The sequence below is a fragment of the Echinococcus granulosus genome (assembly GCF_000524195.1).
Source record: "Echinococcus granulosus chromosome Unknown EG_S00008, whole genome shotgun sequence".
NCBI lineage: Eukaryota > Metazoa > Platyhelminthes > Cestoda > Cyclophyllidea > Taeniidae > Echinococcus > Echinococcus granulosus.
This window is the reverse complement of record NW_020170388.1, coordinates 142,649-160,132: the sequence shown is the minus strand read 5'-3', so window position 1 is coordinate 160,132 and position 17,484 is coordinate 142,649. Positions and strand designations below refer to the sequence as shown.

General features: G+C 44.3%; 3 protein-coding genes across 3 annotated transcripts; 2 read left to right on the top strand and 1 right to left on the bottom strand. All coding sequences in view use genetic code 11, as the record gives it.

Annotated features, from left to right (window-relative positions):
- Positions 1-2,875: 2,875 nt before the first annotated feature.
- EGR_01926 (hypothetical protein) lies at positions 2,876-3,397 on the top strand (the record flags this gene model as incomplete). The annotated part of the gene is made up of 1 exon (XM_024491175.1): positions 2,876-3,397. The coding sequence occupies one exon, from the start codon at positions 2,876-2,878 to the stop codon at positions 3,395-3,397; it is 522 nt and encodes a 173-aa protein (XP_024354318.1).
- A 7,098-nt stretch (positions 3,398-10,495) lies between these two features.
- EGR_01925 (hypothetical protein) lies at positions 10,496-11,733 on the top strand (the record flags this gene model as incomplete). Its single annotated transcript, XM_024491174.1, has 2 exons — positions 10,496-10,590; positions 11,616-11,733. The coding sequence occupies 2 exons, from the start codon at positions 10,496-10,498 to the stop codon at positions 11,731-11,733; spliced, it is 213 nt and encodes a 70-aa protein (XP_024354317.1).
- A 3,641-nt stretch (positions 11,734-15,374) lies between these two features.
- Positions 15,375-17,268, bottom strand: EGR_01924 (Microtubule-associated protein RP/EB family member 3; the record flags this gene model as incomplete). The annotated part of the gene is made up of 6 exons (XM_024491173.1): positions 15,375-15,419; positions 16,228-16,370; positions 16,479-16,583; positions 16,656-16,884; positions 16,918-17,063; positions 17,139-17,268. 6 exons carry the CDS (start codon positions 17,266-17,268, stop codon positions 15,375-15,377), a joined length of 798 nt encoding a protein of 265 aa, XP_024354316.1.
- Between the last annotated feature and the right edge of the window lie 216 nt (positions 17,269-17,484).

Sequence of the window (17,484 nt, the reverse complement as noted above, 5' to 3'; positions counted from 1 at the left end):
AAGTCGGATTTCATAAAATGCTCGGCCAGCTTAGTTCAGCCCATGCCTGGCTTAGGGGTCACCCCCGAGCGTTTTAACTGCCCACTCCACACCTCCAAGCCATCTGTGACTGCGACCTATACAACTCTAACGTGCGCAAGGAAACTCGTCCTGCTTTCAGCCAGTTGTAGGACCACCCAACCAGTGGAAGGAAAGACCTATTCTCTCGCAAAACTCACCCCCTGAGAATGGAATAATGCCTAATTGTTCCCATATCCATCCAAGTGCTATTTATCACCCTTTCTTCGTATCACGTGATTACCTCTAGACTATGCAGTTTCGAGACAAAGCAGAAGTGGCCAGGGGCATGATGTTTGCTTTAAAAGACGCTGTGAAGTGCTATAGATCGTTGCATTGCTTATTTCGACGAATAAACTACCCGAAAACTTTCTACCGTCATTTATTTCTTGTTATAACATACTGAATTACCTTATCAATATGGTTTTCGATAACCAGTAAAGTCTGGTGAATTTGATTTGGAAACTAATGTTTCGAAGTTGAAAAATTTTGTGCCATTATCAAAGACCGACCTCCACGTCCATGTATTAGTGGAAGACGTTGCACCGTAACCTGTGTTGAGTTTTTGTCATTAAATAATTTCGGATTTGGCTCAAAATTATTCCGTTGTTTTTTTTTCTTTTATAAAACTTCACCTTTTGACGGAGTTTATGCATTTGAACGAGAGTGCTCCTGTCAGTCGTGAGTCATCCAGCAGGCAAATGTGTGTGGAAATGGTCTGAGTTGTAGACATCAAAGCAGTAGAAATTCCCCATCATTGCGACTGTCTCTTTCCACTTATCAGGATGAGTATCAATGCAGGAGGAGCAGGCGAAGGGATTTGTGGGTCTCTTTGTTGTGGAAGCACAGCTGAGATGGATCTCGCCACGTGATTGGCTGATTCGCTTAATGGTAGTCTCATGGGTTGTCTTCAAAGATCTAACATGCTATAGAAGTTCAGATGGACTGGGAGACTAGTAGTTGGCTTTTTTTGGTGCCTCGTCCACCACGCTCTCTGTGATCAGCCTTCGGCCTCGGCTGTCATGGACATTCAACTGATTTGACACTAACTGAATTTCCATCACAATGATGAGGCTTCTTAACTTATTGGAAGTATTGTGTCATTAATCCGGACAGAATTTATGAATATCAACTCTTTTTCAGACAAGCTGCTGATAATTAACCGTTCTGTGGGGAAGGAATTTGGTGTCGCACTAGCTTTTATAAAGATTATTTTGACTGGGAATGAGGCAATACAGGGCCATTTAGTAGAAATTAGTCGACTTTATTCAAGACCTTGCAGTTGAAGGAAACCTTGGATATTTGCTCCAAAAGAAAGTGCAGCAGGAACTGCTAAAGAATCGAGGAATAATCCAACCAAGCGCTGAACGAATGTCATTTTCTTCGAAAAGGTGAAGGTGTCAAGTTACATACCTATAAATTTACGGTGAGAAAAAATTGTCAAAACATCAGGTTTCATACAATGAAAAAAGTGACGGTTTTTTTAAGTCAAGTTGAAGCAGTACATCCCTGTGTAGGCTGCTGTAGCACGTTGGGACTTCCTGGAAGACGAAAGAGGGCTTAATACGAGGGTGGAATGTGTACTGTCGATGTACAGATGGTCTGAGGGGCTACCAGCATAACCGCCAGGTTATGCTGCTGGGCGAAAATACAATAGACGTGGCCTTAAGCGCCCGTGTAACCAAAACAATCAAAGTTTTGCATCGCGATTCCCTCCTCTTGAGCGTCAACCCGGCGTTGCCCTTGCTCAACCTCCCACGGCGGCCATTACAACGTAGTCGGCGCTGGCAGAAGTACACCCACCAACCAACCACACCAGTCATCGAAGTTGGGTGCAATCGAGAAGACATCCGACTGCGATGTCACTGTTTCCTCTCGGTAATTCCAGTGGATCTAGATTTTGTCCCGTTTGAGAACTGTATTGTGCAGACCATCTTCTATGTCCATCGCTAGTTGCAAAAACAGGGTCATTTAGTAAAGGACAGAGTTTAAAATAGTTTTGTGGAGATAAGTTCCAGCGTCTGCTCCTCCTTGCTACTTTGTATTCACTTCAATGTTTCATCGCCATATTATCGCGGAGGAGGTATCGCGTCTTCACCAAATTGACATCTTCATACAGCTGCCGTTGACAGCGCCTCAATAAACTTTTCCAGATGGTTCACGGCTAGTGTTAATAGCATTCCTGCAGCACACGGGACTGGAGTAGTTGCCGAAGGCGGACGTCATTTTCAATCCTTTTCTGCTAGGAGTCGTCACTGATTGTCCCCCATCCTCAGCATGCGCCACGGAAATTTAGGTAGTTGTTCCTTAGAATCGGGCTCGCTTTCCGATGCTGCTAACGTGGCACCCGAGATTTCTCTGTATTGCTGACGAAGAGAATGTCTAAGAGGCTACTAACATGACTCGGAGGTCATGCCTCTCAATGAAAGCACAATGCACGGCTTGTCTTCCAGGCATGAATTTACTTCCAGACTTATACATCTTATGGCCTTCTTAAGGAAAAAATTAAGCGCTAAATTTTGGCATCTTTGAAGAAACTACTCCATAATAGCGACAGCAGTCCCAACTTTGCAGTCATGATGCTCATAGAAGGAAGACACTTCGTGGATCTGGTGAAATGGAACTGAGAAATGCTTCGCAAATTGCATCAGAGTTCATGAGGTATGCTGATATCTGTAGCCTAGGCGCCAACCATGTCATTCTTGACATTCCTTGAGTTCAAAACACTTTTATTGATTCAGCTGCCACACAACAGGACAGCTGACATCTACGGACGGTTTACCTCACGCTGGTTCATTCGCCTTAAAAATCTACTGACATGGAGAAGGAGCTAGAGGATTTTAGTGAGGCGGCTCGTTCCAACACTAAATTATCTTCGGCCCCACCACTGACAGTAACCAAGACTGACGATCCGCTGCATCAACGTCACGTGATTACCTGCGTGGCAATTTGCAGTCTCGCTCAAATAGGCCTCCTCATTGTCTGGCTTACTGTCTTTTTCCGTCTAAGACATGTCAGCCATGTTTCAAACGAATCGCAACGTTTACACCACGAATTTGCTCCGGTCAATTTGCCTCCTACCAATACAACCGATGGTAGGATCTTCTACTATCGCGACCCCACAACAGGGAAATTGATCGTGCGTCTAGATTTCCTAGTTGATCTGGCATACCTCTTGAAAAATTCCGAGGAGCCGCTCACCGGTGACAAGCAACATCAGCTGAAGCAGCAAAAATGGGAAGAAGAGCAGAGGAGAGAAGGTGTGAAGAAGAACTTGATGGTGGGGCCACTTTCCAAGACTTTACGTTTTTTACGACGTGGTGATATGCCAAGGGAATAACCTCGGCAACAATCGTAAACATGTTGAGAGTTTGACACAAAATTTTTTTGTTAAATGGCCAAAACTCTGGACACTTCTAGCTAGGCGGTGGTTTTTTCTTATCTATTTCATTTAATTTAAAAGACGTTAAATCGACATTTTGTGACATCCCAGCGACGGTCACCCCCATGGGGTGCTCATATGGTCTGCTCTCACGGGGAAGCCTTTATTGGAAGTGGTCGCTGCGAGTCAAGATGGCAGAGATGAGTAACGATTGCCTTTTGGGATAAAATGCTTTGATGGACGCCTAACTTCCAATTCCCAGCCGTCGTGACCTTAGTCGGGGGGGGGGGGGTGAGGGAGAGGGAAAGACCACTTACAAGGTGAATATTTCACCAGGAAGGGAGGTCGTATTTTCACGCAGTAGGAGATTGGCCATCCCAAATGCTCATTTGGTGGGAAGTGGGTAAATTTTTGCTGTTTGTACTGATGTGTGGGCCTTGTCAGTCTCCCACAATTCCCTCCCCCACCCCTCACGTTGGGGGCATGTCACAAATGCTACCATCCTCCTCATCACCTCTGCTGATTGATTATAAAGCTGACTTCTGACCCCTCTATCCATCCAATAATGTCTTTGCGGGTAAGTCGGATGGCATTTAAATTGTTTCTTTTTGTCAGAATGCGATGGTGTCGTATTGTGCCTGTCTGCAACGCCCTTAACCATGTGGATATGCTCCAAGATTGTGCGACAGTTTCGTATCCACACATGTCCACTCAATAAACCACCGCCGTGGTAGATAAAGTTCTTCAAGAAATGACAAATCGTCTTGTCAGGTGAAGGGAATTTGAAGATCTGGAAAGACTTAAGATGATCACATCCAGAATTTAAAGTAGGTTAGTTTGTGAGATCCTTCAAAAAGCAAACCTGAAATCAACACAGCAGAGTCGTCTAAACCGTAATACAAAGTTGGCGGATTCTGATCAAAAAGTCGTAAAAGGTCGGCGTTAGATCTGCTTCAATGAGTATCTCCTAGGCTCAAATATCAACGATTTAGACGTAAATAATCGCTGTTGAAGACGAGTACTCGTCTCGGCAAAATTATTTTTAAAGGTTCTAGTGGAAATAATCTGGAAAGTTCAGGTGGAACTCGGAGTTTTCTCATAGAAGACTAACTACATGCCCACCTTGGTGATATTTTCAGCCGATTTTGGCTGACGTCTCTTTCCCTGAATCAGTCTAAGGTGGATCACTTGAATCGACAGCTGCTTCAAAGGCTCCTCCACGGCATTGAAGCACATTTTAAGGACACAGGCGTATCCATCTTATCATTAGCTTTGCAGTGAAGGATTGTATAAATTCTGTGTTAAGTGTTTAACCCAGGCCTGTTTCAAACACACAAGTAATTGTGGTGAATGACTAAGCTCTGTCGCAGTCTCATCATCCACAGGGCGTTCCACTTGGTACCAGGAGCCACCTGTGGGTGTAGCTACCACCCGGGCCTGATTCTCGTGCGTCCATTTTAGAGAAGCACCTCCAAAATGGAATTTGCCATGCAGTAGTGCACAGCTTAATCCATTTTGCTCGATCCTCTCAACTTTCTTTGTCACGCAAGCTCTAAGTGGTGAAATGGGTTCCACCATCAACATAGGCGACAGGGCTTTCATAACGCCTGCATGGAGATTAGTCGTATTGTTAAATCCTTGATGGTAAAAATGCTCACTTACTCATTTATTCATTCATGCAACCAGTAAGGAATGGCAATCTTGGTGAAGTTTTTATTTAAAAACAGTATGTTTACATATTTACTTAGCACGTTCGCTACCAGCGTCGCATATATGTGACAAAAGTCCTTTGGTAATTTTTGGCACCTGGTTACACCCAATCGCACAGTATAATAACAAAATAGATGTAAGACAGTTCCAATCTGAGAAAAATTGCGATTCGTGGTGATCTAACCTCCCCTAAAACTCGGGCTGGGATGTTAGAAAATGAAGGCATTCCTTGGTGGTGATAATTTAAGTCGCTACAATCGTAACTTTATTTGGGGGAACGAAACTGGGAGAGAACCCAGTAAACCCTTTTGATCAACCCAAAATTCCAAAGTTTATTATCTCCAACCACCAAAAGTGGTTGAATTTTAACCATATGTGTATAGGATGATACCCTGCCGCTGATACTACCTCGGGTTGGTACAATTTCACCACTTTCGCACATGGATACTTATTTATTCGGGTATTGTGGAAGTTTAGCATCACAAGGTTCTTTCCCATGGTTACCACTTTTGGGACAGGCATATTTTTGGTTAAAAAACATTGGGATTATTTTCCCTGGGTACTTTCGAAGTGGTCTGTGCCCGATGCCTCTGGAACATAATGGCTCCTTTTTTAGGAGGCCATAAAATTTTTCTCAGGCGCAGTTAAGTGGCATTTTGAGGCAACTTTGTTAGTGCAATTTGCTTCAAAATGGAAGGAAGAAGTTGACAAAATTTTGATGAGGATTGTGTAAGCACAATTGCATCATCAGTGGGGGTGGAAGGTGGAAAGAAGGAGGGTTGATCGACCAACATGTCCATGCCATGGCCGCGGTTCAACAGCACAAACTCATATGATCGAATTGGACGTGGAAACTTTGAAAGTCCCCATTTAGCTGTCGTTTTCTTTTTACGCTACAGTCACCCTCTTGGTGGAATGGCATTTCGGTCACCCCTTCTTCTATTACCGGTTCCTCAGCTCTTCGGTATGCTTAGGATAAAGTTCCATTCAAACTCATTCGTTCCACATCGTTTCTAGTGAGGGCTCAAGCACCAAAAGCTTCGCGGCTAATGGCTGTTTTTTCTTCGGGCAGCAAAAAAGTGTAAGAGCAGGTAATAAACAGCCTCTAGACTTCTTAGTGCTTAAAATACTACACAGCTTCACTACTGACAACTTCCAACATCGAGTTATACAGTAGGTAATGGTGATCATGATCTGCTAAGTTTTTATTTCAATCTCTGCCACTAGACTATTACTGAGCTCCTAAATTTACTCCAAAAATTGGTTTACTAGTGATATGTTTTGGGGAAGATACACCGGATTTGACTTTTTGCGTGGGTATGACATTTGAGCCGGAAGTTGCGTTACATTAACAGGCGACAGAATTCCCTCCACCCCCCTTCTCTACGATAGAAAGCAAGATTAGGCCCACAAAATTCTCATCGTGTAGAATTTGCCCACCCTAGCCATGTCAGTTTTGGACGGTCAATTTTGGAGGGGATTTTAAAGCTAAAATCGGTGGGCAGTTCGACCCTGAAAATGGACCCCAACTTGAACGACAGGAATTATCCCCGAACTGTGTTTATTGTCAATTTGGTAATTTAGGAAAAAAATGGTTGTCATTGTTAGGACATTTCTCCAACTTATGGGAGAATAACTACTGTATAACTAGAAATATGCCCTTTACTAGAATCACTGTGGAGTGATGAAATATTTGGAATTGTGATGACACTGAGGAAATTTTAATCTCAGTGTGGTGCTTCCAGACACTTCGGAAAACGAAAGAAGGCATAATAGTTGGGTAGAGGGTTCACTACTGCAGTAGAGAAGGGCTAACGGGGACGGGGTGGGTGGCTGCTGACGTAGTCCGGAGGTCATGCCGCTTAGTGGAGGTGTAATGGTGGAGCCCTGGACGCCTACATAACGAAAGCAAAGCTGTAAAGGAACAACCAAAGTATTTCGTAGCTCTCTTCAATTCTCTTAAGCTTCGTCCCCCGGCACTTCCCGTCATCAATCGCCTGCGTCGGTTGTTACAATGTAGTCGGTGGTGTAAGAAAAACGCCTAAAAATAAACGAATTTGTGTGCAAGTTAGAAGATATTTACCTCCAAACGTCACCTATCCCTCTTGACTATTTCACGAATTTGAAATTTTGTTCTGTTTGGGAACCGTATTGAAGGAGGGGGCAATGTGCTGGCCTTCTTAATGTCCACCGCTATCTATAAGACCATTAACCTTAAAGCAGAGTCCTTTAGTAAAGAACGGGGTCACTTTGTTTCCCCATTGCATTCAGCCATGGAAATCGGGGTAACTGTCCTTTGGGATGGGGTCTACATTCCGCTACCACCAATGTGGGCTCTCGAGACTTCTCTGAAAACGAAAGAAGGCTTAATACTTGGACATAATATATCTTACCGCCATGGAGACGGGCTGAGGGGCTACTGACGTGTCTTGGATGCCAGGTGGCCCGAAAGAGGTTAAAGCGCTCAGGCAACCAAAATAAAACTTCCAACAGGCAACAAAAGTACTACAACTGCATTGCCAACTCTGACCCTCTTATTTTCCTCTCTCTCTCTCTCACAAAGGCAAACACTAAAGTCACCTCATAAAATTGTCTTCCCTTTGAACTTTTTTGAGTTGATTAGGCTGAGAGGTGATTGAAGGATTTTTAATAGTTGATTTAATTATTACAGTCGCGTCTTTGGCAAGATGAATAGGCGAGAGAAAGTGCGCACTATCAGCCGTCAAAATTTGTGCTTTCAGCTCAAAACAAAAAAAATTTAGTTCAAACTAAATGCGATGGCTATACATTTGCATAGTTAGGTGATTATCCGATGAAATTAAGGTGCATCTGACACTAATTTTTTCAAAGTGGAAAAAGGGCTCTCAAATCCGGAAATCAGACATTTCGAAGTGATTTGCTTAAAATGCTGCCTCACTGACAACCTCCCATTCCTTTACATAGGCTATTAAACACTTTTAAAGGTCATCAGGCTCCACTTGACCTCCTATATTGCTCGCCAGGTAGATGAGCGAAGCATCCCAACTTAAAGTAGCCCCGATCTGCTTCCACATTTGGCGTTTGCATCGATGGATTGCTTACGACTTCTCCAAAACCGGATGGTACACCTCTCTGGTTGGCTTAGCGCACTTTGGAATCAGAATTGCCCGACCTTTTATGTTTATGAGCAAAAGTGTAAGTGTTTTAACCAAATTTATATCAGAGCAAATAGTAAGCTGAGATATCACTCCATTAATTAAGTGAGCATTACCCTTGGTGGGCTCAACCGCGCATTAGATCATCCATTTAATTGATGTCACACAAAACAATATCTACATTTGTGTACTAATTTTAAATCTCTAATTTTTTGGCAGATTCTCCCTCACATCAAATTATCCTTTCCTTTCTAAGACTCGGCCATGAATGCATCGAAACTCCGGTTTGGAGCGTAATGGTGCAGAAATAGATTGTTCCTAGCTGTTGATTTAACTTAAAGAAACGTGATTATGCATAAGAAATGTGTCCAGGGAATGGAAGGTCAAGCTTCCACAGGAAGTTTAGAAGGCTCAGATAAGTTATGTCCTTGCCTTCTTTCCTCCACTTTTTTGCAACCTTGTAACACAGGCCCTTTCGCACACAGCTAACCCCTCCCGATATAAATTCCTGCTCAAAGCAATTAATCACCCCTTCGTTTTCGTGGAGCGTAGGTTCTAGTGGTCTTGGCAAATTTTGTGTCGTGAGGGTCAACATTTTTCACAACACTAATTGAAATTACCTCGACAACTTAGGGGCCTGCCGCAGACAGACTACTTACAAGAAAACAGTAGCATGAATTATTCGTCCAATGCAAATACAATAGGAAGTGGAATTCTATCTACCCCATTTTATGAGCCATTGTTTGTCAAAATAAGTAAACTTATTGGCGTCCCTTTTTCCATACATTATTGATATTCACCAGGTACTTGGCCAAGTCACTTCACTAAGCTACATCGACAGGTACTTTGTTTCGTAAGATTAACCAATTAAATTTTAGCCTTCACTACTTTATTTCCCCCCAAGGCGTACAAAGTAGTTTTATTATATTTTATCATTTGCAATGATTTTACGTTATTTGCTTAACAAACCAATTCAGTCATCCTCAGCATTCCTTAGACGCCATCACAATGAATCCAGATATGGATGAGTAACTGCGTAATTGAGCGTCACCAGGAGATGAGATAAACGTGGTAACCTCGCCTATTCTTAAATTTCAAGAGGGGATGAAGGTTGTTTTCTAAGAAAAAAGGTGTATTTGCGTCTCTCATCTCTTCCCTGCTAATTGCTAGGGTGGATTGTAGCCTCTTCAGGCGCACATAGATTATTTGACTACCCTTAAAGATTTGCAGATTTCTTAGTTTACAGCGACGCAAAGCAATTCCCAAATTTTTATAAAAAATAAATTAAATAAATGTTAATTATGCAGCGCTCCAAGTTTTTCCTAAAATCGATGGAAGACACAATGCTAGAGTTGAATGTATGTGTTACCTGGAGGCCGTGTTATCCAGCAGAAGTACAGCCACCGAGACTTAAGTGTCTGCGTAACCGAGACCCGAGAGCTGAAAAAAAGTCACTTTCCCCTTCGAATGTGGTTTCCTTCATTCCCCTTAATCAGCCTTCCACTCTGACCCTAACAACGTGATCGGAGTTATAAGACAAATACTCATTTGTCCGTCCTGGCAGTTCTACTGGATGTGGATGAGGGACCTGCTCGAAGACTGTATTGGGGGGAAGGGAGAGTGTACTGGTCCTCTTATACGCCCATCAACAGTCGTAAAAACACAGACATAAGAGTAGAGTCATTTACTGGAGGACGTGGGGATTAGTATGTGCATCTGATTGTCGTCACTTTGTTCTCACTTTATTCTTGTCCAGCCATGCCTATCTGGGTTCTATCCAGCTTGTAGAGAGGTGAAGGGAGCATCGCGTGTTCACTCGATTGACATCTTCTGGCAGGTACTGTAGACAGCCCCCTAACGAACTTTTCCGGATGTTTTACGGAAAGTCGCTAGAGTCGCTTCACTTGTTAATATCATTTTAGCGAAATACAAAAGCCTTCACAGATTCTTCCATCTGCAGCAAATGCATGTCTTCCCTCCCCCCCCCCCCGCTTTAATGCTTTAATTGTTCCCTACTGCTACCAATGTAGCACCCGGATTCGAATGAAGTCGCAATACAAGGGCGGAGTATGTACTGCCGACGTAGAGGAAAGGCTAAAGCCTACGGACACGACCCAGAGGCCATCCCGCCCAGTGGGAGCGCAAAGGCAGGGCCCTAAATGCCCATTGAAACAAAACAAAGAATTAAACAATCAAAGCACTTCAATTTTTGATGAATTTTAAAATCGTTTTTTACCTTTCTAAAACACCTTATGGGAGTCATTTTGCTGTGGCAAGATCTGAAGCCGATAGAGACCTGCCTCACAGGTAAGCAGGGGGGTGTTCATCCATCAAATAATAGCGGTTGGAGATAGTCATCAGCTAGTTTTGTTTTTTACTGCCTTCCCCCCCCCCCGCCACTGCCTCAACAACGCCCCGCCCTACCCTCTCCCTTTCTCGGGCGACTCAACTGATGGTACTCGTGCTAACTTAGTGGGGACGAGAAGACATGTGGAATATGGTAGTTACCGGTACAGTCAGTCCTTAAACATTAAGCCTCTTCAACATAGGTAGGTCACTGCAATTTGTTTACATAGGTGTCCAAGGCCATGGAGTTAATCACTTCGGCGCTGGTATGTGACTCACTATGTGAAAATCGCAACGATTATGCCGACGAGGCTTGGAAGCAACCGGATTTTAAAAAAAAAACTTACATCCCTTTTCACCAATTCCTCTTGACGTTTTCCACCGACCACTGTCGTGCAATGCAAAGTCACCTTGCTGCCAAATGCAACGTTTTTGGCAGCCAGTCTCAAGTAAGGCTTGAATGACGTCCTATCTGCGGTCACAGATTAGCCCCGAACAGTAGGGGGTGTTGAAGCGTCCCGAGACTTCCATGAAGACGAAAGAAGACAAAATACTCGGACCGAATATATGAAGATTCGGCATCAGTAGGGCTTGGAGCTACTGGCATGGCCCAGAGGTCAGTCCACGCTGCAAAGGCACAACTGCCGCGACCCAAAGTGGCTCGGTTATCGAAACTGCAATCTAAATAAACAACCAACGCATCGCAGTGCCCTCGTCGACCCCGACTTGACGAAGTTATCCCACCTAGTTAAACTGACAACCACACTCCTAACAAATATCTGGAATGTTCTCCCGTCTAAGGGAGGGAAATATGGCTTAACATCCTAATGGATTCCATCCATATGTCAGAAGCGCCGATTCTTCAACTTCCTACCCAGACTTCACGGTATTGTTTGAATTTCTGCCCAATCTTGGACGCAATTTTTTGCCCCACGCTCAACTATTTGAAGCACAGACAGTGCAGTGAATCTTTGACAAATTTAAAGGAGACTTAGTATCCACGGTGCCCATCATCGTTGTCATTCTTGGTCCACTAAAATAAAATTTTGTTTGTTTGCTAAATATGATACGTTCGATTACCTGGAAGGTGGAATGACATGTTGATACCTCGCGTCATTGGGAAGATTCTCCCTTCAGTCTTGCAAAGCTAAGCTTTAATTTAAGCTGTTTGGTACTGAATTGTAAAGTAAGAGCAATTAGAAATTATGGATTGCTTGCATCTGTTTTTTAATATGATTTTTACAAGGAAGTTCTGATGCAGACTCAGTATGCTTGCGCCGACTATAATTTGCGGACATTTGCCTGGCCAGTTTGAGAAGTTCTCTCTTGGCAGTGGATTTTATTTCTGAGCATAAATTAATCTGACCTGAGTTCGCTCCTACTTGACTATAATGTCCCATAATTACTAATAACCAAAAGCAGAAACATACTACTATTAACCATTTATAAGTAGCATGAAAGTCTTACCGACCTTCGCGCCTCGCTTTCGGGCGATGTGATGCTGTTTGAGTGTCTCTCGCATCTCTGGTATTTTTTCCCGTTTCATGGTCAAAATTCTGGAAATTCAATAAAAGGGGCTCAGCAAAATGGGGTTTTGAAAAAAAAATCTGCACCAGTTCTTTGGCCACGGCTAGGAATTTCACTCCCCAGCACATTCCAGATACGTGGATGCCAGTCTGTGTTAGTCCAAACTCCTTTTAGAAGTAAGTTTAGGACTCAAGGCCGTTCACAATTAATTTTGAAGGTTCTTCGACCTTCAGCTTATGAATTCCAACGTGGGTTAGATTAATGAAGCCTTTCTGTTGAGGTACCGGGACGGTTTGAGATACTGGAGAAATGTCCAGAAGGCGGTGTGACTAACAAATGAATTTGAAGACGGCTCGTTAGTTCCTTGAGAAGCTCCACACCATCAGATAAGTTGAGTATCGGAGCTGAGGCATTGATCAGATCGGAGGGGAAACTGTGAAGCAATCGTAACGGTGGTGAATAGGCGTGTCCCAAACTCGACATGTTGCAGGCAACATTGCTGAACATTTACTTAGTTGAATGGATCGTGCAACAGGAATTGAATAAGTGGACGTCAAAAAGGCATCCTTCTAAATATCTACGTAGGGAAAATAACCAAATTATGCATAGGAAGCAAATGACATTCCAATGGGTCGTCCAGATTTAATCAACCAATGAAATGGCTTCCACCTCCGTCTACGGCCAAGCAGTAGTTGAAATTCCCCTGTTTCTCCCAAACACACTCCTGGGGAGGCGAATTTGGGCTGTTTCCGCATCGCACTAGCCAGAATCTGCAACAACCGGCCATCAGTACCTGCAAGGATTGGAACGCTCCAAAAAAGTGGAGGAAATTTACGAGAGAGAGGAGTTCGGCTTCTTCATTGGATTCTATCGCCGGTAGGCATCCTACGCCATCTCCTATCATCGAGATCTTTAACTAGGTAGATAACCATGTGACCCCGCTCAATTTTTAGCAAACTAGCCCCCAGACTGACAATACGGTGTCACCCCGTCAATCAGGAGCTAAACTTTACCGCAAGAAGTGGAGTTTCTTCACAACTCCAAGAGGCCTCTCCCATTGAACAAAACTGATCTGCTTTGCGTACAATCGGCCACCCCTGCCACATCACAGTTTTGCGTGCCCCCAGGTCGCAGTCCGAGGTGCGTCAACCACAGCGGACGTCCTGCCCACCCCACACACACGGTCGTCACTTGCAAGCTTAATCAAGTGGACACGGCCCGGCCTCCGCCCACCCTCGACCCCACCTTCATTTTCCTCATTCTCAAGAGCCCCCTTTTATCAGTCAAGACAAACAATTGCACGGCCCGACAATCCACTGCCAGTAGCCATGGTGATGAAATGCGCTATCGGCGGCAGCCCTTTCCCTCCCCGGGCAGTAAGTCAGCCGCTCCGAGCAGTTGAGTCACGAATCCGATTAGTCACTGCGCTTTCGGACATGCGAATTGTCGCCATCTCGCCGCTGGAGGTGCATTTAACATTTTCCCATTCTCCAAGGCACATTTAAATCCGCCAGTCCTCACTAAAATACTACAGAGAGACGAACGAATGCTGGGAAGTTGGCTAAACATCTTCAAGAGGACATTCTGTGACGACGCACACACCTAGCCAGCTCCAGGTGGGATGCAAAAAGTGACTTTTGGATGGTCAATTCTGATGCCACGCCCAACAATCAGAACTCCCTGAACGATGCCAGACAGACGGAGAGACCTTAAACTCAGGCATGGGAATAAGCAGTCCAGCTGAAATACGGGCCATTAGGAACTGGACATCTGCCTCTAGTGTCCGGATGCAGCCCACCCTGTAGGGCGGACAAGTAGGGAGATGTAACATGACCCACACCGTTCATGACCTCAGGAACCACCTTAGATTATCAGCATTCGGACAGCCTTGGTGGGCTAAATGACCGAGCATGCTTTTCCGCATAGAGAAAACACTTTTAGAAGGACAAGCTTCTACCTCCATGCCGGGGCTAGAACGGGAAAAGCGTGCCAATAGCATCTGCACCTGTCACTAGAGTGTGAAGTTTCATTTGCATCTGAAGTCATGCTCTTGGCACTTATCAGCGTGGTTTTTGATCATGTGACCTGAGCATAGCGAGGCTGGCATATACATGACCCATTGTCAATGCAGAGAAGAGGTGAAACATAGACACATCGTCACACCTCTGTACTTGTCAACTCTTAGAAATGGTCCCCGTATCAAACACAGTGCGGTCAGCGTCCTCTGGACCTGCCGCTGACACTAATAAACACGATAAAAGAAAGCCAACTTCACTAGGGCAGTTGATGTGCTAGGCGGAGAATAAATGCAGCAGATTTAATGCATAAAATCTGCATACCATGGAGAGCTTCAGTCATGCGGAAAGGCTTGCCCAACAGGGGGGTGAACGGAGCACCAATCAAATCACAACGATAAGGAACACCTTACCGTGCTCACGAGAAAGGTAGTAAAAGTTGATCTTTCGAAACTAAATCTTCTCCACTAAGGCAGTTCCAACCACACTGCGTTCTGGTCTAGCCGACACTGCAGGGCAATACACCCAACGACGAAAGACAAGTTACTTCTAGAATGAAAATAACGCAAGCATACTCAAAGAGAAAGTACAGAAACCGCGAACAACTCGACCCGGCGAATCTGTGACCAGTCAGATCGACGCAGTCCCTTTGGCTAAAAAAATTCGGTTAGGCACAGACCCTACACGACCAAAATAAGACTGCACTTCACAAAAGCAAGTCCAGGCTTCCTTTCAGGTTGAAATAAAGTACGCTGGACACCGGCTGGACGAAATGATACAACTTGACCGCACAAAATGCGTGATTCACATGCACGCGCACATGCCAGCGCTGGAGCGGACAAATGGACTCAATTCCGAAGGGAGAGTGAAGCTTTTGACTTGCTCTCTCGGGATTGCTTGAAAGTCAGCAAAAGGAGGAACAAAAGGTCGAAGAAGGTAAACAGAGCGAAGGGACCAAGGAAAATGAAGCAAAAGAGGCAAAGGGAAGGGGACGCACGAAGTATATACACATGCATCTCTTAAAGAAACATAACGTGCCCTCAAAGCAGTAGTAGCGGCGTTGGTAGTTGAGGCGGAGAAATGAGAACTCTTAACAAAATGCCTGACTGGGTAGGTAAGCGATGGATGCGGAGACCTTCTGGGCAAGGGCGTAGGAGTGGTGAAGATTGAGGCAGAGTGAAGAATCCCTATCATCTGTAAGCCCTAAAACTCCTCGGGCTCTTCAGGCTCCGGCGGCACAAAGCCCTCCTGCAAGGCAAAACGAGTTGAGTGATGAGACATTGGATTTGCACCGGAACGCACATTCAGACGTTATCACGCACACCCACGCACTCACAACGAGGCAAGCGGATCAGTGATTCAAACGTTGTCTTAGCAAGAGAGACAAACTCCATAAAATTTTCAGATCCTTGAGTTTTTTGACAGCAATAAATCGAAACTCACTAAAAAGGGACAAACCCAGAACTACAAAACCGGGGATTTAATTAGCAACTTGATTATCAAATGCTAACAATTAAAAAAAGACTGCTGATACAAGTAGGAGTTACTAAGGCCAGGAGAGCCTTACGCCAAACAGCACAAATGTGACGCAAGTCGCCCGATTGGTATGGCCATTAACCCTTTCGACAGTGACCTGTCTTGGAAAGTCGACCCTCACAATCACCCCAATGTTCTACTATTCTGAAATGACACCAGACGTCCTCAATAAGGCTGGTAAATAATACAACTAATGTTAAAAGCTCCTCCTTAAACTCCTGGAAAAAAATTGCCAGAAAAATGACGGACACGGAGAGGAAGAAACAAAAGCAAGCATGTCTATCAAGGCGCCGGACAGTAAGTGCAAGCAGCTAACTCCAGAATCACTGACTTTTGTAGCATAAACGGGCCTTTTGTCTGAGTTCTCCTGCAGTTTACAATAGATAAGATGCAAGCAACGAAACAATGGTTACATGCTGATGGTAATGAGAAGTAGACTTGCCTTAGGACCATCTACAAACTTGAACTTGGAACCCACATTAGGCAAAGAAGCGATAGGCCAATGTGAGAGCACACTTACCTCAGTCGCGTAAAGAATGTCGAGAAACTTTTTGGCGAATGCGTTGTCGCCCATCCCCCGACACAAATCCTCGATATCGCGAAGTTTACTGAAGTAGAAATCTCGCTCCTGCACGAGACCTTCGATGGTTCTGCGATCTTCTTCTGCCTGCAATAAGATAATGTGTTGATGACTTGCCCACTATAGGGTTATAATGATGCTGCTAAAGCTAAAGAAACATGCCTGAGAAGTAAGATTTTCGATTTCGTTACGAAGAGCGCTCATTTGCATGGAATCAGTGGGAGTTTGGGGATTGGCACGGGGCGCTGAGGAAGACGAGATTGCAGGTCTTGCTGAAGCAGCGTTTTTCGTGGCAGCTGTGATTAGGAAGAATATTATTATGACAGTGCTTTAAACTAATTTGAGAAAGATACAAGAAAAAGAAGCACCTGGACGAGAGTCACCGGTTCTGACGGTGGTAGCGATAGTTGTTCGGGTAGGAGCTGGGCGACTCCTAGCGGAGGGCTTTTCATGACCCCTTATTTGTTCACCACCACGAGCTGCCAGAGCATCATAAGGTTGACCGGTGTAATTTGCGTCGTAGAAACGTTTGAACCATTGGACGAATTCAAAGTTGTCCTGGTACTTTCCTTTTACGAGTTTTTCAATTGGAACTTCCTGAAATCACTTTAAGAAGTTTTAATAACGTACCTTATCAACCCCCAACTTCTTGAAAATGGCCTGCAGCTGTTTGAAATTCGCTATATACTCATGCTCCAAATTGGTGTTAAACTTTATTTTTTTGAAGTTAAGGACACCGGGGAAGAGCATGTCCATGAGCTGGCAGTATGCAGCGCCTCAAATAGAACAAAGGAAAATTTGCGATAAATATTCGATAGACGCGGTAAAAAACCCGCCTTTTTGGAACTCACCAGTACAGAGCTCCTCTACTTTGCCATAGCTAGATTCTAGACAGGTATTAATCCAATTAAGGATGTCATGTCTGCTGAGATTGTCTGCAGTTTGGTTGGTGCTGTAAACATTCGTGGCTTGAAGAGCCATCATCCCACAGATTCAAAAAACGAATTCACGCAGAGGAGCCCGTCCAAAACGACCGGGGAGACAGTGGGTAAAACAAATTAGAAGAGTGTAATATTTTAAGAAAAAATAGTAAGACGTTTATTAAGTCAAATTTTATCTATAGCAACCAAAATTTTATTTTAAGCTGTATTTCCTTCGCAACTTTTGTGCAAATTTACTTATGCTAAGCTTGTTACT